Source organism: Anomalospiza imberbis, unplaced genomic scaffold (genome assembly GCF_031753505.1).
Source record: "Anomalospiza imberbis isolate Cuckoo-Finch-1a 21T00152 unplaced genomic scaffold, ASM3175350v1 scaffold_218, whole genome shotgun sequence".
In the NCBI taxonomy this organism is placed as follows: domain Eukaryota; kingdom Metazoa; phylum Chordata; class Aves; order Passeriformes; family Viduidae; genus Anomalospiza; species Anomalospiza imberbis.
In genome coordinates, this window is record NW_027099851.1 from 77,079 (window position 1) to 97,148 (window position 20,070).

At 64.0% G+C, this 20,070-nt stretch overlaps 1 protein-coding gene across 1 annotated transcript; it reads left to right on the forward strand.

The window, feature by feature from the left end:
• Positions 1 to 3,577: 3,577 nt before the first annotated feature.
• LOC137466456 (PDZ domain-containing protein GIPC1-like) lies at positions 3,578 to 14,092 on the forward strand. Its single transcript, XM_068178183.1, is given in 9 exon segments — positions 3,578 to 3,674; positions 3,677 to 3,780; positions 3,782 to 3,865; positions 6,164 to 6,287; positions 6,290 to 6,348; positions 7,279 to 7,459; positions 11,157 to 11,272; positions 11,740 to 11,821; positions 13,896 to 14,092. Coding segments are annotated over 9 exon segments (984 nt in total). The 5' UTR covers positions 3,578 to 3,592; the 3' UTR covers positions 14,048 to 14,092.
• The last annotated feature ends 5,978 nt before the right edge of the window (positions 14,093 to 20,070 follow it).

Here is a 20,070-nt window from a genome sequence, read left to right on the forward strand (position 1 = left end):
CAGGGTGTGCCCTGGTGTCCCCAGGTGCGTCACAGGTGTCCACAGGTGTGTCCCAGGTGTGCCCAGGTGTGTCACAGGTGTGTCCCAGGTGTCCCCAGGTGTGTCACAGGGTGTGTCCCCAGGTGTGTCACAGGTGTGTCCCAGGTGTCCCCAGGTGTGTCACAGGCGTGTCACAGGTGTCCACAGGTGTGTCCCCAGCTGTGTCCAGGTGTCCCCAGCTGTCCCCAGGTGTGTCCCCAGGTGTGTCACAGGTGTCCACAGGTGTGTCCCCAGCTGTGTTCAGGTGTGTCACAGCTGTTTCCAGCTGTGCCCAGGTGTGTCCCAGTGTCCCCAGGTGTGTCCCCAGCTGTCCCCAGGTGTGTCACAGGTGTGTCCCCAGGTGTGTCCCAGGTGTGCCCAGGTGTGTCCCCGGGTGTGTCACAGGTGTCCCCAGGTGTGTCCCAAGTGTCCCCAGGTGTGTCACAGGTGTGTCACAGGTGTGCCCAGGTGTCCACAGGTGTGTCATAGGTGTGTCACAGGGTGTGTCCCCAGGTGTGTCCCCAGGTGTGTCCAGGTGTGCCCTGGTGTCCCCAGGTGCATCACAGGTGTCCACAGGTGTGTCCAGGTGTCCCCAGGTGTGTCACAGGCGTGTCACAGGTGTCCACAGGTGTGTCCCCAGCTGTGTCCAGGTGTCCCCAGGTGTGTCACAGGTGTGTCCCAGGTGTCCCCAGGTGTGTCACAGGTGTGTCCCAGGTGTCCCCAGGTGTGTCCCAGGTGTCCCCAGGTGTGTCACAGGTGTCCCCAGGTGTCCCCAGGTGTGTCCCATGTGTCCCCAGGTGTGTCCCCAGCTGTCCCCAGCTGTGTCACAGGTGTCCCCAGGTGTGTCTCCAGGTGTCCCCAGCTGTCCCCAGCTGTCCCCAGGTGTGTCCCAGGTGTCCCCAGGTGTGTCACAGTTGTGCCCAGGTGTGTCACAGGTGTGTGTCCCAGGTGTGTCACAGGGTGTGTCCCCAGCTGTGTCCCCAGGTGTGTCCCAGGTGTCCCCAGGTGTGTCACAGCTGTGTCCCCAGGTGTGTCCCCAGGTGTCCCCAGGTGTGTCACAGCTGTCCCCAGGTGTGTCCCCAGCTGTGTCCCCAGGTGTGTCCAGGTGTCCCCAGCTGTCCCCAGGTGTGTCACAGGGTGTGTCACAGGTGTCCCCAGGTGTGCCCTGGTGTCCCCAGGTGTGTCACAGGTGTGTCACAGGTGTCCTCAGGTTTGTCCAGCTGTCCCCAGGTGTGTCACAGGGTGTGTCACAGGTGTGTCCCCCAGCTGTGTTCAGGTGTGTCACAGGTGTGTCCAGCTGTCCCCAGGTGTGTCACAGGTGTGTGACCCCTCCCCCAATCCCCCCGGCTCCGGCCCCGCCCCTCCCCCATTCTGGTCTCTGCCCCGCCCCTTTGAGCTCTGGCCCCGCCCCCACCACGCGCCGTCCTGGCTCCTGATTGGCTGCGCCGCGCGCGAGCCCGGGCGCGCCCATTGCCCGCGGCGAGCGGGGGGAGGGGAAAAAAGGGGCCGCGGCCACGCCCTTTCCTGCCCACCCCCGCCTCCCATTGGTCCGGGCGGGGCGGGGCGGCGGCGCTGATTGGTGCGGGCGGGGTTTGGCCACGCCCTCCCGGAAGTGCCGCTCCGGCAGCAGCGCCCGGCCGGTGAGGGGGGACCGGGAGCGGGACCGGAAACGGGACCGGGACCGGAAACGGGACCCAGACCGGGACCGGAAACGGGACCGGGAGCGGGGCCGCGGCCGGGAGCGGGGGGGGGCCGGGACCGTGTGGGGACCGGGGTGGGTGGGGGGGGCCGGGGCTCGGTGGGAACCGGGCCGGGCGTCCCGCGGGGGAACCGGGCCCGGGCTGCGGGGAGGTCCCGGGGGGTTCTGCGGGACTCGGGGACTCGCCCCCCCCCCCCCCCCGCGCGTGCCTCAGTTTCGCCTCTCGCCTTTCAGCCCCCAGCGGAGCAGAGCGGGACCCCCCCCCCGAAAGTGGGGGTGGGGGGAAGAGAGACCCCCCCCGGGTACACCGGGACACCCCCAGAAACACCGGGACCCCCCCCCCGGGCACACCGGGACCCCCCCAGAAACACCGGGACCCCCCCAGAAACACCGGGACCGCCCCGGGCACACCGGGATCCCCCGGATACACCGAGACCCCCCCCGGGTACACCGGGACCCCCCCCAGAAACACCGGGACCCCCCCGGGTACACCGGGACCCCCCCCGGGTACACCGGGACCCCCCCAGAAACACCGGGACCCCCCCGGGTACACCGGGATCCCCCGGATACACCGAGACCCCCCCCAGAAACACCGGGACCCCCCCAGAAACACCGGGACCCCCCCGGGTACACCGGGACCCCCCCCGGGTACACCGGGACCCCCCCAGAAACACCGGGACCCCCCCGGGTACACCGGGATCCCCCGGATACACCGAGACCCCCCCAGAAACACCGGGACCCCCCCAGAAACACCGGGACCCCCCCGGGTACACCGGGACCCCCCCCGGGTACACCGGGACCCCCCCAGAAACACCGGGACCCCCCCGGGTACACCGAGACCCCCCCAGAAACACCGGGACCCCCCCGGGCACACCGGGACCCCCCAGGACCCCCCTGAACCCCCCTAGAAAGCCCCGAATTCCCTCCTAGGGACCCCAAAACCCCCAAGCCCCCCCCAAAACCCCTCCTGCACCCCCCAGACCCCCCCAAAAAATCCCCAGAGCCCCCAAAACCCCTCCTACACCCCCCAGACCCCCCAAAAAATCCCCAGACCCCCCCAGAGCCCCCAAAACCTCACCTGACCCTCTCAGACCCCCCCAAAACTCCCCCCAGACCCCCAAAACCCCTCCTAGCCCCCCCAAAACCTCTCCTAGAGCCCCCCAGACCCCCCAATCTCTCTCCTAGAGCCCCCCCAGACCCCCCAAAACCCCTCCTAGACCCCCCTCGACCCCCCAGACTCCCCAAAACCCCTCCTAGCCCCCCCAAAACCTCTCCTAGACCCCCAAACTCCCTCCTAGAGCTCGCCTCGACCCCCCCAGACCCCCAAAACCCCTCCCAGACCCCCCAAACCTCCCCCAGCCCCCCCCAAACTCCCTCCTAGAGCCCCCCCAGCCCCCCCAAACCCCTCCTAGACCCCCCAAAACCCCTCGCAGCCCCCCCAAACCCCCCCCAGCTCCCCCAAACCTCCCCCCAGCCCCCCCAAACTCCCTCCTAGAGCCCCCCAGACCCCCCAAACCCCCCCCAGACCCCCCAAACTCCCTCCTAGAGCCCCCCCCAGACCCCCCAAACCCCCCCAGCCCCCCCAAACTCCCTCCTAGAGCCCCCCCAGCCCCCCCAAAACCCCCCCAGACCCCCCAAAACCCCTCCCAGCCCCCCCAAATTCCCTCCTAGAGCCCCCCAGCCCCACCTAATCCCCCCAGCCCCCCCAAACTCCCTCCTAGAGCCCCCCCAGACCCCCCAAACTCCCTCCCAGCCCCCCAAACCTCCCCCCAGCCCCCCCAAACTCCCTCCTAGAGCCCCCCCAGCCCCCCCAAACCCCCTCCCAGCCCCCCCAAACCTCCCCCCAGCCCCCCCAAACCCCCCCCCAGCCCCCCCATGCCGCTGGGCCTGGGCCGCCGCAAGAAGCCGCCGCCGCTGGTGGAGAACGAGGAGGGGGCCGGGGGGCGCGGGGGGGGCCCCCGGGGGAGCCCGGGGGGGCCCCGGGGGGGTCCCCGGGGGGGGCGGCGCCTCCCCCCGCGCTGCGGCCCCGCCTGGTGTTCCACACGCAGCTGGCCCACGGCAGCGCCACCCGGCCGCGTCGAGGGCTTCGGCAACGTGCGCGAGCTGTACGGCAAAATCGGAGAGGCCTTCGGCATCCCCCCCAGCGAGGTGGGACTGGGAGCACTGGGAGGGACTGGGAGGGACTGGGAATGGACTGGGAGGGACTGGGATGGACTGGGAATGGACTGGGATGGACTGGGAATGGATTGGGATGGACTGGGATGGACTGGGATGGACTGGGATGGACTGGGATGGACTGGGATGGGCTTCGGCAACGTGCGCGAGCTGTACGGCAAAATCGGAGAGGCCTTCGGCATCCCCCCCAGCGAGGTGGGACTGGGAGCACTGGGAGGGACTGGGAGAGACTGGGATGGACTGGGATGGGACTGGGAATGGATTGGGATGGACTGGGATGGACTGGGAATGGATTGGGATGGACTGGGATGGACTGGGTTGGACTGGGATGGGCTTCGGCAACGTGCGCGAGCTGTACGGCAAAATCGGAGAGGCCTTCGGCATCCCCCCCAGCGAGGTGGGACTGGGAGCACTGGGAGGGACTGGGTTGGACTGGGAGGAACTGGGAGAGGATTGGGATGGACCGGGATGGACTGGGAGAGGATTGGGATGTGATTAGGATGGGCTGAGATGGACTGGGAGAGGATTGGGATGGACTGGGATGGACTGGGATGGGCTTCGGCAACGTGCGCGAGCTGTACGGCAAAATCGGAGAGGCCTTCGGCATCCCCCCCAGCGAGGTGGGACTGGGAGCACTGGGAGGGACTGGGATGGACTGGGAGGAACTGGGAGAGGATTGGGATGGACTGGGAATGGACTGGGAGAGGATTGGGGTGTGATTAGGATGGGCTGAGATGGACTGGGAGGGACTGGGATGGACTGGGAATGGATTGAGATGGACTGGGATGGACTGGGAGGGGACTGGGATGGACTGGGATGGACTGGGATGGACTGGGAGAGGATTGGGATGGACTGGGAGCACTGGGAGGGACTGGGAGAGACTGGGATGGACTGGGATGGGACTGGGAATGGATTGAGATGGACTGGGAATGGATTGGGATGGACTGGGTTGGACTGGGATGGGCTTCGGCAACGTGCGCGAGCTGTACGGCAAAATCGGAGAGGCCTTCGGCATCCCCCCCAGCGAGGTGGGACTGGGAGCACTGGGAGGGACTGGGTTGGACTGGGAGGAACTGGGAGAGGATTGGGATGGACCGGGATGGACTGGGAGAGGATTGGGATGTGATTAGGATGGGCTGAGATGGACTGGGAGAGGATTGGGATGGACTGGGATGGACTGGGATGGGCTTCGGCAACGTGCGCGAGCTGTACGGCAAAATCGGAGAGGCCTTCGGCATCCCCCCCAGCGAGGTGGGACTGGGAGCACTGGGAGGGACTGGGATGGACTGGGAGGAACTGGGAGAGGATTGGGATGGACTGGGAATGGACTGGGAGAGGATTGGGGTGTGATTAGGATGGGCTGAGATGGACTGGGAGGGACTGGGATGGACTGGGAATGGATTGAGATGGACTGGGATGGACTGGGAGGGGACTGGGATGGACTGGGATGGACTGGGATGGACTGGGAGAGGATTGGGATGGACTGGGAGCACTGGGAGGGACTGGGAGAGACTGGGATGGACTGGGATGGGACTGGGAATGGATTGAGATGGACTGGGAATGGATTGGGATGGACTGGGATGGACTGGGATGGCACGCTGAACACCCCAATGTCCCTTTGTCCCCAGTGTCCCTCTGTCCCCGGTGTCCCCTGTCCCCTCAGGTGCTGTCCTCAATGTCCCCAGGTGCTGTCCCCAATGACCCCTGCCCCGGGTGCTGTCCCCAGTGTCCCAGTGTCCCCAGGTGATGTCCCAGGTGCTGTCCCCAGTGTCCCTAGGTGCTGTCCCCAGTGTCCCAGTGTCCCCAGGTGCTGTCCCCTGTCCCCAGGTGCTGTCCCCAGTGTCCCCAGGTGCTGTCCCCAGTGTCCCAGTGTCCCCAGGTGCTGTCCCCAGTGTCCCCAGGTGCTGTCCCCAGTGTCCCAGTGTCCCCAGGTGCTGTCCCCAGTGTCCCCAGGTGATGTCCCAGGTGCTGTCCCCAGTGTCCCAGTGTCCCCAGGTGCTGTCCCCAGTGTCCCCAGGTGATGTCCCAGGTGCTGTCCCCAGTGTCCCCAGGTGCTGTCCCCAGTGTCCCCAGGTGATGTCCCAGGTGCTGTCCCTGTCCCCAGGTGCTGTTCTGCACGCTGAACACTCCAATGTCCCCAGTGTCCCAGTGTCCCCAGGTGCTGTCCCCAGTGTCCCTAGGTGCTGTCCCCAGTGTCCCAGTGTCCCAGTGTCCCCAGGTGCTGTCCCCAGTGTCCCCAGGTGATGTCCCAGGTGCTGTCCCCGTCCCCAGGTGCTGTTCTGCACGCTGAACACGCCGCAGGTGGACATGGAGAAGCTGCTGGGGGGGCAGATCGGCCTCGAGGATTTCATCTTCGCGCACACGCGCGGCCGCCAGAAGGACGTGCAGGTGCTGAAATCGAGGAGGCGCTGGGGCTCACCATCACCGACAACGGCGCCGGCTACGCCTTCATCAAGGTGAGACACACCTGGCACAGGTGAGACACACCTGGGTGACACCTGGGATAGGTGGGACACACCTGGGGACACCTGGGATAGGTGGGACACACCTGGGGACACACGGGGACAGAGCTGGGGCTCACCATCACCGACAACGGTGCCGGCTACGCCTTCATCAAGGTGAGACACACCTGGCACAGGTGAGACACACCTGGGGACACACCTGGGCACAGGTGAGACACACCTGGGTGACACCTGGGGCACACCTGGGCACACACCTGGGACACACGGGGACAGAGCTGGGGCTCACCATCAGTGACAACAGGTTACTGCAGATGCCCCCAGGTGTCACTCAGGTGTGCCCCAGGTGTCACTCAGGTGTGCCCCAGGTGTACCCAGATGCCCCCAGATGCCCCCAGGTATCACTCAGGTGCCCCCAGGTGTGCCCAGGTGTCACTCAGGTGCCCCCAGGTGTCACTCAGGTGTGCCCAGGTGTCACTCAGGTGTCCCCAGGTGTCACTCAGGTGTGCCCCAGGTGTGCCCAGGTGTCACTCAGGTGCCCCCAGGTGTGCCCAGGTGTCACTCAGGTGTGCCCAGGTGTACCCAGGTGTCACTCAGGTGTCACTCAGGTGTGCCCAGGTGTCACTCAGGTGTACCCAGGTGTACCCAGGTATACCCAGGTGTCACTCAGGTGCCCCAGGTGTGCCCAGGTGTCACTCAGGTGTCCCCAGGTGTCACTCAGGTGTACCCAGGTGTCACTCAGGTGCCCCCAGGTGTACCCAGGTGTCACTCAGGTGTGCCCAGGTGTCACTCAGGTGCCCCCAGGTGTACCCAGGTGTCACTCAGGTGCCCCCAGGTGTACCCAGGTGTCACTCAGGTGTACCCAGGTGTCACTCAGGTGCCCCCAGGTGTGCCCAGGTGTCACTCAGGCGTGTCCCCCGTCCGCAGCGGATCCGCGAGGGCTCGGTGATGGCGCGCACGCCCCAGGTGGGCGTCGGGGACGTGCTGGAGGCGCTGGACGGGCGCAGCCTGGTGGGCACGCGGCACTTCGAGGTGGCGCGGCTGCTGCAGGAGCTGCCCCGCGGGCAGCGCTTCCGGCTGCGGCTCACGGAGCCCCGCCGGGCCTGGGGTGAGACTGGGACAGACTGGGATGGACTGGGATGGACTGGGATGGACTGGGATGGACTGGGATTGAACTGGGATGGACTGGGATTGAACTGGGATGGACTGGATGGACTGGGATGGACTGAGCAGGAGCTGCCCCGCGGGCAGTGCTTCCGGCTGCGGCTCACGGAGCCCCGCCGGGCCTGGGGTGAGACTGGGAGGGACTGGGACGGACTGGGATTGGACTGGGATGGACTGGGATTGAACTGGGAGCCCTGGGGCTGGACTGGGATTGAACTGGGATGGACTGGGATTGGACTGGGAGCACTGGGATGGACTGGGATGGACTGGGATAGACTGGGATTGGACTGGGATGGACTGGGATGGACTGGGATTGAACTGGGGTTGAACTGGGATGGACTGGGATAGACTGGGATGGACTGGGATTGAACTGGGGTTGAACTGGGATGGACTGGGATAGACTGGGATGGACTGGGATTGGACTGGGATGGACTGGGATTGAACTGGGATGAACTGGGATTGAACTGGGATTGAACTGGGATGGACTGGGATGGACTGGGATTGAACTGGGATGGACTGGGATTGAACTGGGATGAACTGGGATTGAACTGGGATGAACTGGGATTGAACTGGGATTGAACTGGGATGGACTGGGATGGACTGGGATGGACTGGGATTGAACTGGGATGGACTGAGCAGGAGCTGCCCCGCGGGCAGCGCTTCCGGCTGCGGCTCACGGAGCCCCGCCGGGCCTGGGGTGAGACTGGGAGGGACTGGGACGGACTGGGATGGACTGGGATGGACTGGGATTGAACTGGGATTGAACTGGGATTGGACTGAGATGAACTGGGATGAACTGGGATTGGACTGGGATGGACTGGGATTGAACTGGTTGGACTGGGATTGAACTGGATGGACTGGGAGCCCTGGGGCTGGACTGGCTGGTACTGGGGGGGTCCGAAGGTGCCCCCACAATGTGGAACCCCTGTGTGTCCCCTGGCTCCCCCCGTGTTCCCTATGCCCCGGTGTGTCCCCTCTGTCCCTTCTGTCCCCTCTGTCCCCTGTGTGTCCCCCTGTGTCCCCAGTGTCCCCTGTGTGTCCCCAATGTCCCCTGTGTGTCCCCTCTGTCCCCAGTGTGTCCCCTGGGTCCCCCCGTGTTCCCTATGCCCCGGTGTGTGTGTCCCCTGTGTGTCCCCTCTGTCCCCTCTGTCCCCGGTGTGTCCCCTGGGTCCCCCTGTGTTCCCTATGCCCCGGTGTGTCCCCTCTGTCCCTTCTGTCCCCTCTGTCCCCTGTGTGTCCCCTGTGTGTCCCCTGTGTGTCCCCAGTGTCCCCTGTGTGTCCCCTCTGTCCCCAGTGTGTCCCCTGTGTGTCCCCTGTGTCCCCTGTGTGTCCCCGGTGTGACCCCTTTGTCCCCTGTGTGACCCCAGTGTCCCCATGTGTCCCCGGTGTGACCCCGGTGTCCCCAGTGTCCCCTGTGTGTCCCCGGTTTCCCCAGTGTGTCCCCAGTGTCCCCTCTGTGACCCTGGTGTCCCCTGTGTGACCCCTGTGTGACCCCGGTGTGTCCCCTGTGTGTCCCCTGTGTGTCCCCTCTGTGACCCCGGTGTCCCCTGTGTGTCCCCAGTGTGTCCCCTTTGTCCCCAGTGTGTTCCCGGTGTCCCCAGTGTCCCCTGTGTGTCCCTGGTGTCCCTGGTGTGTCCCCTCTCTCCCCTCTGTCCCCTGTGCGTCCCCGGTGTCCCCAGTGTCCCCTGTGTGTCCCCTGTGTGTCCCCAGTGTGACCCCGGTGTGACCCCGGTGTCCCCTGTGTGTCCCCGGTGTCCCCGGTGTGTCCCCGGTGTGTCCCCAGTGTGTCCCCAGTGTCCCCAGTGTGACCCCGGTGTGTCCCCGGTGTCCCCATGTGTCCTCTCTGTCCCCGGTGTGTCCCCGGTGTGACCCCGGTGTCCCCGGAGTGTCCCCGGTGTCCCCATGTGTCCCCTGTGTGACCCCAGTGTGACTCCAGTGTGACCCCGGTGTCCCCGGTGTCCCCATGTGTCCCCTCTGTGTCCCCGGTTTCCCCTCTGTGTCCCCGGTGTGTCCCCTCTGTCCCCATGTGTCCCCTCTGTCCCCGGTGTGTCCCCTGTGTGTCCCCGGTGTCCCCTGTGTGTCCCCAGTATGACCCCGGTGTCCCCTGCGTGTCCCCATGTGTCCCCTCTGTCCCCGGTGTGACCCCGGTGTCCCCGGTGTGACTCCGGTGTGACCCCGGTGTGTCCCCTGTGTGTCCCCAGTGTCCCCTGTGTGTCCCCAGTGTCCCCTGTGTGTCCCCGGTGTCCCCGGTGTGACCCCGGTGTGACCCCGGTGTCCCCATGTGACCCCGGTGTGACCCCGGTGTCCCCGGTGTGACCCCGGTGTCCCCTGTGTGTCCCCGGTGTCCCCTGTGTCCCCTGTGTGACCCCAGTGTCCCCGGTGTGTCCCCATGTGTCCCCTCTGTCCCCTGTGTGTCCCCGGTGTCCCCGGTGTGACCCCGGTGTGACCCTGGTGTCCCCGTGTGACCCCGGTGTGACCCCGGTGTCCCCGGTGTGACCCCGGTGTCCCCCTGTGTGACCCCAGTGTCCCCGGTGTGACCCCGGTGTCCCCAGTATCCCCTGTGTGTCTCCGGTGTCCCCGTGTGACCCCGGTGTGACCCCGGTGTCCCCGGTGTGACCCCGGTGTCCCCTGCGTGTCCCCTCTGTCCCCGGTGTGTCCCCGGTGTCCCCGGTGTGTCCCTGGTGTCCCCTGCGTGTCCCCATGTGTCCCCTCTGTCCCCGGTGTCCCCGTGTGACCCCGGTGTCCCATGTGTCCCCTCTGTCCCCCGGTGTGTCCCGGGTGTGACCCCGGTGTGTGTCCCCTCTGACCCCTGTGTGTCCCCGGTGTGTCCCCTGTGTGTCCCCGGTGTCCCCTGTGTGACCCCAGTGTCCCCTGTGTGTCCCCTGCATGTCCCCGGTGTCCCCCAGTGTCCCCAGTGTGTCCCCAGTGTGTCCCTGGTGTCCCCAGTGTGTCCCCTGTGTGTCCCCTCAGTGTCCCTGGTGTCCCTGTGTGACCCCGGTGTCCCCTCTGTGTCCCCGGTGTCCCCATGTGACCCCGGTGTCCCCAGTGTGTCCCCGGTGTGTCCCCGGTGTCCCCAGTGTGTCCCCTCTGTATCCCCTGTGTGTCCCCAGTGTGACCCCGGTGTCCCCTGCGTGTCCCCGTGTGACCCCAGTGTCCCCGGTGTGTCCCCGGTGTCCCCTGCGTGTCCCCATGTGTCCCTGGTGTCCCCATGTGTCCCCTCTGTCCCCGGTGTCCCCGGTGAGACCCCGGTGTGACCCCGGTGTCCCCTGTGTGTCCCCATGTGTCCCCTCTGTCCCCGGTGTGTCCCCATGTGTCCCCGGTGTCCCCATGTGTCCCCATTGTGTCCCCTCTGTCCCCGGTGTGACCCCGGTGTCCCCGGTGTGTCCCCGGTGTCCGCGTGTGACCCCGGTGTCCCCAGTGTGTCCCCGGTGTGTCCCCTGTGTGTCCCCGGTGTCCCCTCTGTATCCCCTGTGTGTTCCCATGTGTCCCCGGTGTCCCCGTGTGACCCCAGTGTCCCCGGTGTGTCCCCGGTGTCCCCATGTGTCCCCTCTGTCCCCGGTGTCCCCGGTGAGACCCCGGTGTGACCCCGGTGTCCCCGGTGTGACCCCGGTGTGACCCCGGTGTCCCCGGTGTGTCCCCAGACGGGGTCGGGCCCCGCTCCGGGGGGCTCTCGGCCCGGGGGGGCCTCCCCCAGGGGCTCTCGGGCCGGGGGACGCTGAGGCTGCGCTCCAAGGGCCCGGCCACGCTGCAGGAGCAGGTACGGCCCCGAAAACACCCCAAAAGCACCCCAAAAACACCCAAAACATCCATGGGAACCCCAAAACATCCCCTAGAGACCCAAAAACATCCATGGGAACCCCAAAACATCCATGGGAACCCCAAAACACCCATGGGAACCCCAAAACAGGTCACGCTGCAGGAGCAGGTACGGCCCCGAAAACACCCCAAAATATTCCCCTAGAGACCCCAAAAACAGCCTAGGGCACCCCAAAATATCCACTGGGAACCCCAAAATATCCACTGGGGACCCTAAAATATCCTCTGAACCCCAAAAATATCCACTGGGGACCCCAAAATATCCCCTGAAACCCCAAAATGTCCTGGGGCCCCCAAAATCGCCTCTGCACCCCCAAAATATCCCATGGGACCCCAAGATCATTGTGGGGACCCCAAAATCCCCCTGGGACCCTCAGGGACCCCCCAAAATCCCCGAACCCCCCGCAGCCGTCGGCGTTCGAGGAGCGCGCGGTGGCCAAGGTGGACGATCTGCTGGAGAGCTACATGGGAATCCGGGACAGCGAGCTGGGTGAGCCCCCCAAAATCCGGGAACCCCAAAATCCTGGAACCCCAAAACCCTGGAGGAACCCCAAAATCCCGAGGGACCCCCAAAAAACTCCCCCGGGATCACCCCAAACTGCCCCGATCACCCCAAATCCCCTGGGCTCTGCTGGAGAGCTACATGGGAATCTGGGACAGCGAGCTGGGTGAGCCCCCCAAAATCCGGGAACCCCAAAATCCGGGAACCCCAAAACCCTGGGGAACCCCAAAACCCCGGGGGAACCACCAAAAAAAAACCCCCGGGATCACCCCAAATCCCCTGGGCTCTGCTGGAGAGCTACATGGGAATCCGGGACAGCGAGCTGGGTGAGCCCCCCCAAAATCCGGGAACCCCAAAATCCTGGAACCCCAAAACCCTGGAGGAACCCCAAAACCCCAGGGAACCCCCAAAAAACCCCCCCGGGATCACCCCAAACTGCCCCGATCACCCCAAATCCCCTGGGCTCTGCTGGAGAGCTACATGGGAATCCGGGACAGCGAGCTGGGTGAGCCCCCCAAAATCCGGGAACCCCAAAACCCCGTGGAACCCCAAAATCCTGGAGGAACCCCCCCAACCCCCCCCCCCGGGATCACCCCAAAAAAACCCCACAATCACCCCAAACCCCGTCACAGCCAGGACAGCGAGCTGGGTGAGCCCCAAAATCCGGGGAACCCCAAAATCTGGGGGATCACCCCAAAATCCTGGGAACCCCAAAACCCCGTGGAACCCCAAAATCCTGGGAACCCCAAAATCCTGGGGGAACCCCAAAATCCTGGGGAAACCCAAAATCCTGGGAACCCCAAAATCCTGGGAACACCAAATTCTGGGAACACCAAAATCCCGGGGATCACCCCAAAATCCTGGGAACCCCAAATCCTGGGAACCCCAAATCCTGAGAACCCCAAAATCCCGGGGATCACCCCAATATCCCGGGAACACCAAATCCCGGGAACCCCACAATCCCGGGGATCACCCCAAAATCCTGGGAACCCCAAAATCCTGAGAACCCCAAAATCCTGAGAACCCCCAAATCCCGGGGATCACCCCAAAATCCTGGGAACACCAAATCCTGGGAACCCCAAAATCCCGGGGATCACCCCAAAATCCCGGGAACACCAACTCCTGAGAACCCCAAAAATCCCGGGGATCACCCCAAAATCCTGGGAACACCAACTCCTGAGAACCCCAAAATCCCGGGAACCCCAAAAGCCCGGGGATCACCCCAAAATCCTAAGAACCCCAAAATCCCGGGGATCACCCCAAAATCCTGGGAACCCCAAATCCTGGAACCCCAACTCCTGAGAACCCCAAAATCCCGGGAACCCCAAAATCCCGGGGAAACCCAAAATCCTGAGAACCCCAAAATCCGGGGGATCACCCCAAAATCCTGGGAACCCCAAATCCGGGGATCACCCCAAAATCCCGGGGATCACCCTAAAATCCTGGGAACACCAAATCCTGGGAACCCCAAAATCCTGGGAACACCAAATCCCGGGAACCCCAAAATCCCGGGGGAACCCCCAAATCCTGGGGATCCCCCAAAACCCCCTGTGACCCCTGGACTGTCCCCCGATGTCCCCAGTGTCCCCAGTGTCCCTGACCCTGTCCGTGTCCCCGGTGTCCCCGGTGTCCCCGATGTCCCCGATGTCCCTGACGCTGTCCCCATGTCCCTGCAGCCGCCACCATGGTGGAGCTGGGCCGTGACGCGCGGGACCCGGACGTGTCCCCGATGTCCCCGATGTCCCTGACCCTGTCCGTGTCCCCGATGTCCCCGATGTCCCCGATGTCCCCGATGTCCCTGACGCTGTCCCCATGTCCCCGCAGCCGCCACCATGGTGGAGCTGGGCCGCGACGCGCGGGACCCGGACGTGTCCCCAATGTCCCCAGTGTCCCCGATGTTCCCGATGTCCCTGACCCTGTCCGTGTCCCCAATGTCCCCAATGTCCCCGATGTCCCTGACCCTATCCGTGTCCCCGATGTCCCCGATGTCCCTGACCCTGTCCGTGTCCCCGGTGTCCCCGGTGTCCCCGATGTCCCTGACGCTGTCCCCATGTCCCCGCAGCCGCCACCATGGTGGAGCTGGGCCGCGACGCGCGGGACCCGGACGCGCTGGCCGAGGCTCTGGACGCGCAGCTCGGGGACTTCGCCTTCCCCGACGAGTTCGTCTTCGACGTCTGGGGCGCCATCGGCGACGCCAAGGCGGGGCGCTGCTGAGCCCCCCAAAACCACCCGGGACCCCAAAATCTGGGGCCCTGAAATCTGGGACCCCAAAAACCTGGGACCTGAAAACCCCGGGACCCCAAAAACCTGGGACCTGAAAACCCCAGGACCCCAAAACCATGGGATCCCAAAAAACCTGGGACCCCGAAACCATGGGATCCCCAATAACCTGAGATCCCAAAACCATGGGATCCCCAAAAATCTGGGACCCCAAAACCCTGGGACCTGAAAACCCCAGGACCCCAAAACCATGGGATCCCCAAAAATCTGGGACCCCAAAACCCTGGGACCTGAAAACCCCAGGACCCCAAAACCATGGGATCCCCAAAAATCTGGGACCCCAAAACCCTGGGACCTGAAAACCCCAGGACCCCAAAACCATGGGATCCCCAAAAACCTGAGACCTCAAAACCACGTGATCCCCAAAAACCATTGGACCCCCAAAACCAGGGGATCCCCAAAAACCTGGGACCTGAAAACCCCGGGACCCCAAAAGCCTGGGACCTGAAAACCCTGGGACCCCAAAACCATGGGATCCCCAAAAACCTGGGACCCCAAAACCACGTGATCCCCAAAAATCTGGGACCCCAAAACCCTGGGACCACAAAACCTCAGGACCCCAAAACCATGGGACCCCCAAAAACCTGGGACCGCAAAACCATGGGATCCCCAAAACCCCAGGACCCCAAAAATCTGGGACCCCAAAACCATGGGATCCCCAAAAACCTGGGGATCCCCAAAACCATGGGATCCCCAAAAACCATTGGACCCCCAAAACCAGGGGATCCCAAAAACCTGGGACCTGAAAACCCCAGGACCCCAAAACCATGGGATCCCCCAAAAACCTGGGACCGCAAAATCATGGGATCCCCAAAAATCTGGGACCCCAAAACCCTGGGACCTGAAAACCCCGGGACCCCAAAACCATGGGATCCCCAAAAACCTGGGACCTCAAAACCACGTGATCCCCAAAAATCTGGGACCCCAAAACCCTGGGACCTGAAAACCTCAGGACCCCAAAACCATGGGACCCCCAAAAACCTGGGACCGCAAAACCATGGGATCCCCAAAACCCCAGGACCCCAAAAATCTGGGACCCCAAAACCATGGGATCCCCAAAAACCTGGGGATCCCCAAAACCATGGGATCCCCAAAAACCATTGGACCCCCAAAACCAGGGGATCCCCAAAAACCTGGGACCTGAAAACCCCAGGACCCCAAAACCATGGGATCCCCCAAAAACCTGGGACCGCAAAATCATGGGATCCCCAAAAATCTGGGACCCCAAAACCCTGGGACCTGAAAACCCCGGGACCCCAAAACCATGGGATCCCAAAAACCATGGATCCCCAAGACCCCAGGACCCCAAAAATCTGGGACCCCAAAACCCTGGGACCTGAAAACCTCAGGACCCCAAAACCATGGGACCCCCAAAAACCTGGGACCGCAAAACCATGGGATCCCCAAAACCCCAGGACCCCAAAAATCTGGGACCCCAAAACCATGGGACCGCCAAAAACCTGGGACCCCAAAACCATGGGATCCCCAAAATCCATTGGACCCCCAAAACCAGGGGATCCCCAAAAACCTGGGACCTGAAAACCCCGGGACCCCAAAAGCCTGGGACCTGAAAACCCCAGGACCCCAAAACCATGGGATCCCCAAAAACCTGGGACCCCAAAAACCTGGGACCTGAAAACCCCAGGACCCCAAAACCATGGGATCCCCAAAAACCTGGGACCCCAAAAACCTGGGACCTGAAAACCCCAGGACCCCAAAACCATGGGATCCCCAAAACCATGGGATCCCCAAAAACCTGGGACCCCAAAACCATGGGATCCCCAAAAACCTGGGACCTGAAAACCCTGGGACCCCAAAACTATGGGACCCCCAAAACCCCGGGACCCCAGGATCTCCAAAAACCCCCTGGGACCCCAAAACCCCAGGACAGCACAAAAACCCCGGGACCCCCCCAAATGGGGACCCCAAAACCCCAGGAGATCCCCGATGGACCCCCCAAAACCCAGGGACAGATACCCCAAAAACCCCCAGGACCCCAAAAACCCCGGGACCCCCCAGAATGGGGACCCCCAAAACCCGCTGCGGCCTCCAGGATTGGGGGGACCCCCCCCCCAGGACCTCCTATGGGATTGGGGACCCCCCCCCCAGGATTGGGGACCCTCTGGTCCTGGAGGACCCCCATAATTGGGGGGAAACCCCCAAAATCTGCTGGACCCCCAAAGTGCCCTGAGCCCATCCCTGGGGACCCCCCAAAACTCCCTGCCCCCCATCCCATGGACCTGGATACCCCCAAATTCTGCACCCCCAAATTCCCCGTGCCCCCCCCCGCCATGGACCTGGGACCCCCAAATTCTGCACCCCCAAATTCCCTGTGCCCCCCACCCCATGGACCTGGGACCCCCAAATTCTGCACCCCCAAATTCCCTGTGCCCCCCACCCCATGGACCTGGGTACCCCCAAATTCTGCACCCCCAAATTCCCTTGACCTGGGTACCCCCAAATTCTGCACCCCCAAATTCCCTGTGCCCCCCCCCCCATGGGCCTGGGACCCCCAAATTCTGCACCCCCAAATTCCCCGTGCCCCCCACCCCATGGACCTGGGACCCCCAAATTCTGCACCCCCAAATTCCCTGTGCCCCCTCCCATGGACCTGGGACCCCCAAATTCTGCACCCCCAAATTCCCTGTGCCCCCAACCATGGGCCTGGGTACCCCCAAATTCTGCACCCCCAAATTTCCTGTGCCCCCCACCGAATGGACCTGGGTACCCCCAAATTCTGCACCCCCAAATTCCCTGTGCCCCCCACCCCATGGACCTGGGACCCCCAAATTCTGCACCCCCAAATTCCCTGTGCCCCCAACCTCATGGACCTGGGACCCCCAAATTCTGCACCCCCAAATTCCCTGTGCCCCCCACCATGGACCTGGGTACCCCCAAATTCTGCACCCCCAAATTCCCTGTGCCCCCAACCATGGACCTGGGGACCCCCAAATTCTGCACCCCCAAATTCCCTGTGCCCCCCAACCATGGGCCTGGGACCCCCAAATTCTGCACCCCCAAATTCCCTGTGCCCCCCACCCCATGGACCTGGGTACCCCCAAATTCTGCACCCCCAAATTCCCCGTGCCCCCCACCATGGACCTGGGTACTCCCAAATCCATTGTGTGTCCCCCCCCCTCCACCGTGGGGCCCCCCCTCATCTTGGGACCCCCCAAATCTTTTGGGGACCCCCCCCCTAAGTGGCCTGGGTGCCCCCCCCCCCCCAAATTTTCGTGACCCCCCCCCCCCCCCCAAACACTCCGGGGCCCCCCCAGGGACAGGGACCAGGTGTCCCCTCCCCCCCCCCCACCAAAAGGGCTTTTTTGGGGCCCCCCCAAAATCGGGCACGGACCCCCCCCCGGTGCCACCTGAGCCTGTCACACACTGTCAGTCACACACTGTCACCTGCTGTCCCCCCCCCCGGTGTCACCTGTCCCCCCCCCCCCCCCAGGTGTCACCTCTCCCCCCCCCCGGTGTCACCTGTCCCCCCCCCGGTGTCACCTGTCACCCCCCAGGTGTCCCCTGTCCCCTCCAGGTGTCACCTTTTCCCCCCCCAGGTGTCACCTGCTGTGACCCCCCGGTGTCACCTGGTGTCACCTGTCCCCCCCCGGGATATTTTTGTATTTTCGTGGGAAAGGTTTGGAAATAAAACGGAGAAATGGGAGCGGCTGTGGGGGTGGGGAGGTGCCACGGCTGGGCACACCTGGGCACACCTTGGACACACCTGGGCACACCTGTTATACACCTGGGACACACCTGGGCACACCTGTTATACACCTGGGACACAGCTGGGACACACCTTGGACACAGCTGTTGTACACCTGGGACACAGCTGGGCACAGCTGGGACACACCTGTTATACACCTGGGACACAGCTGTTGTACACCTGGGCACACCTGGGACACACCTGGGCACACCTGTTATACACCTGGGACACAGCTGGGCACAGCTGTTAAACACCTGGGCACACCTGTTATACACCTGGGACACAGCTGTTATACACCTGGGCACACCTGTTACACAGCTGGGCACACCTGGGACACAGCTGTTATACACTTGGGACACAGCTGGGCACAGCTGTAAAGCCCTTACACACCTGGGCACAACTGGATACCAATTTGGGGAGGGGTCCCACAAACCCCATTTGGGGAGGGGTCCCAAACCCCATTTTGGGGTGGGGGAGCAGCCCCAATTTGGGGAGGGGTCCCAAACCCCATTTGGGGAGGGGTCTCAAACCCCATTTGGGGTCCCAAACCCCATTTTGGGGAGGGGTCTCAAACCCCATTTGGGGACCCAAACCCTATTTGGGGAGGGGTCCCAAACCCCATTTGGGGAGGGGTCCCAAACCGCATTTGGGGTCCCAAAACCCATGTGGGGAGGGGTCCCAAACCCCATTTTGGGGAGGGGTCTCAAACCCCATTTGGGGTCCCAAACCCCATTTGGGGAGGGGTCCCAAACCCCATTTTGGGGAGGGGTCTCAAACCCATTTGTGGTCCCAAACCCTATTTGGGGAGGGGTCCCCAACCCCATTTGGGGAGGGGTCCCAAACCCCATTTGGGGAGGGGTCCCAAACCCATTTGTGGTCCCAAACCCTATTTGGGGAGGGGTCCCCAACCCCATTTGGGGAGGGGTCCCCAACCCCATTTAGGGAGGGGTCTCAAACCCCAATTTGGGGTGGGGGAGCAGCCCCAATTTGGGGGTCCGCACTTTGTGTGTTTGTGTTTGTGTGTGTGTGTGTGTGGGGGGGTCCCTGTGTGATTTTTGGGGGGAGGTCCGCACCCCTTTTCCCCCCTCCCCCACCCCAAATCCCAACGCCCCCTCCCCACAAAACGCAGCCCCCGCTCGGGTTTCAGGGTTTTTAATCCCGGACCCTTTTCCGGGCGGTTTCACCCCAAAAACCGCGAGGGCCCCGCCCCTCCCGGCCCCTCCCCCACCCCGAGCCGCCCGCGGCCCCCCCCCACCCCCTCCCCCCCCCGGGGGTCCCCCCTGGTTTGGGGGGGCTGGGAAGGGAACCCCCCCCCCCAAATATCGGACCCCAAAATGGGGGGGAGGGGATGTGGGGACCCCCCCCCCCCCAAATACAGCCCTGGGGGTGGGGGGAGGGGGGCAAGGATTCCTGGGGACCCCCAAAATGGGGGGGGTCAGGGACCTCCAGAGACCCCCAAAATTGGGGAGCAGGGACTCCTGGGGACCCCCAAAATGGGGCAGCAGGGATTCCTGGGGACCCCCAAAATGGGGGGGGTCAGGGACTCCTGGGGATCCCGAAAATTGGGGGGGTCAGGGACCTCCAGAGACCCCCCAAAATGGGGGGGTCAGGGACCTCCAGAGACCCCCAAAATTGGGGAGCAGGGACTCCTGGGGACCCCCAAAATGGGGGGGTGAGGGACTCCTGGGGACCCCCAAAATGGGGGAGCAGGGATTCCTGGGGACCCCCAAAATGGGGGAGCAAGAATTCCTGGGGACCCCCAAAATGTGGGGGTCAGGGATTCCTGGGGACCCCTAAAATGGGGGAGCAGGGAGTGCTGGGGACCCCCCAAAATGGGGGGGTCAGGGACCTCCAGAGACCCCCAAAATGGGGGAGCAAAAACACCAGGGGACCCCCAAAATGGGGGAGCAGGGAGTGCTGGGGACCCCCAAAAAGGGGGAGCAGGGACACAGGGGACCCCCAAAATGGGGGAGCAAGGATTCCTGGGGACCCCCAAAATGGGGGGGTCAGGGACCTCCAGAGACCCCCAAAATAGGGGAGCAGGGACTGCTGGGGACCCCCAAAATGGGGGAGCAGAAACACCTGGGGAACCCCAAAGTGGGGGGACAAAGACCCCCAAAATGTGGGGGACAAGAACACCCGGGCACCCCCAAAACTGGGGGACAAGGGCACCTGAAGACCCCCAAAATGGGGGGGTCAAGGACAGAGGGGGACCCCCAAATTCCCATAAAGGCACATCAGGGACCCCCAA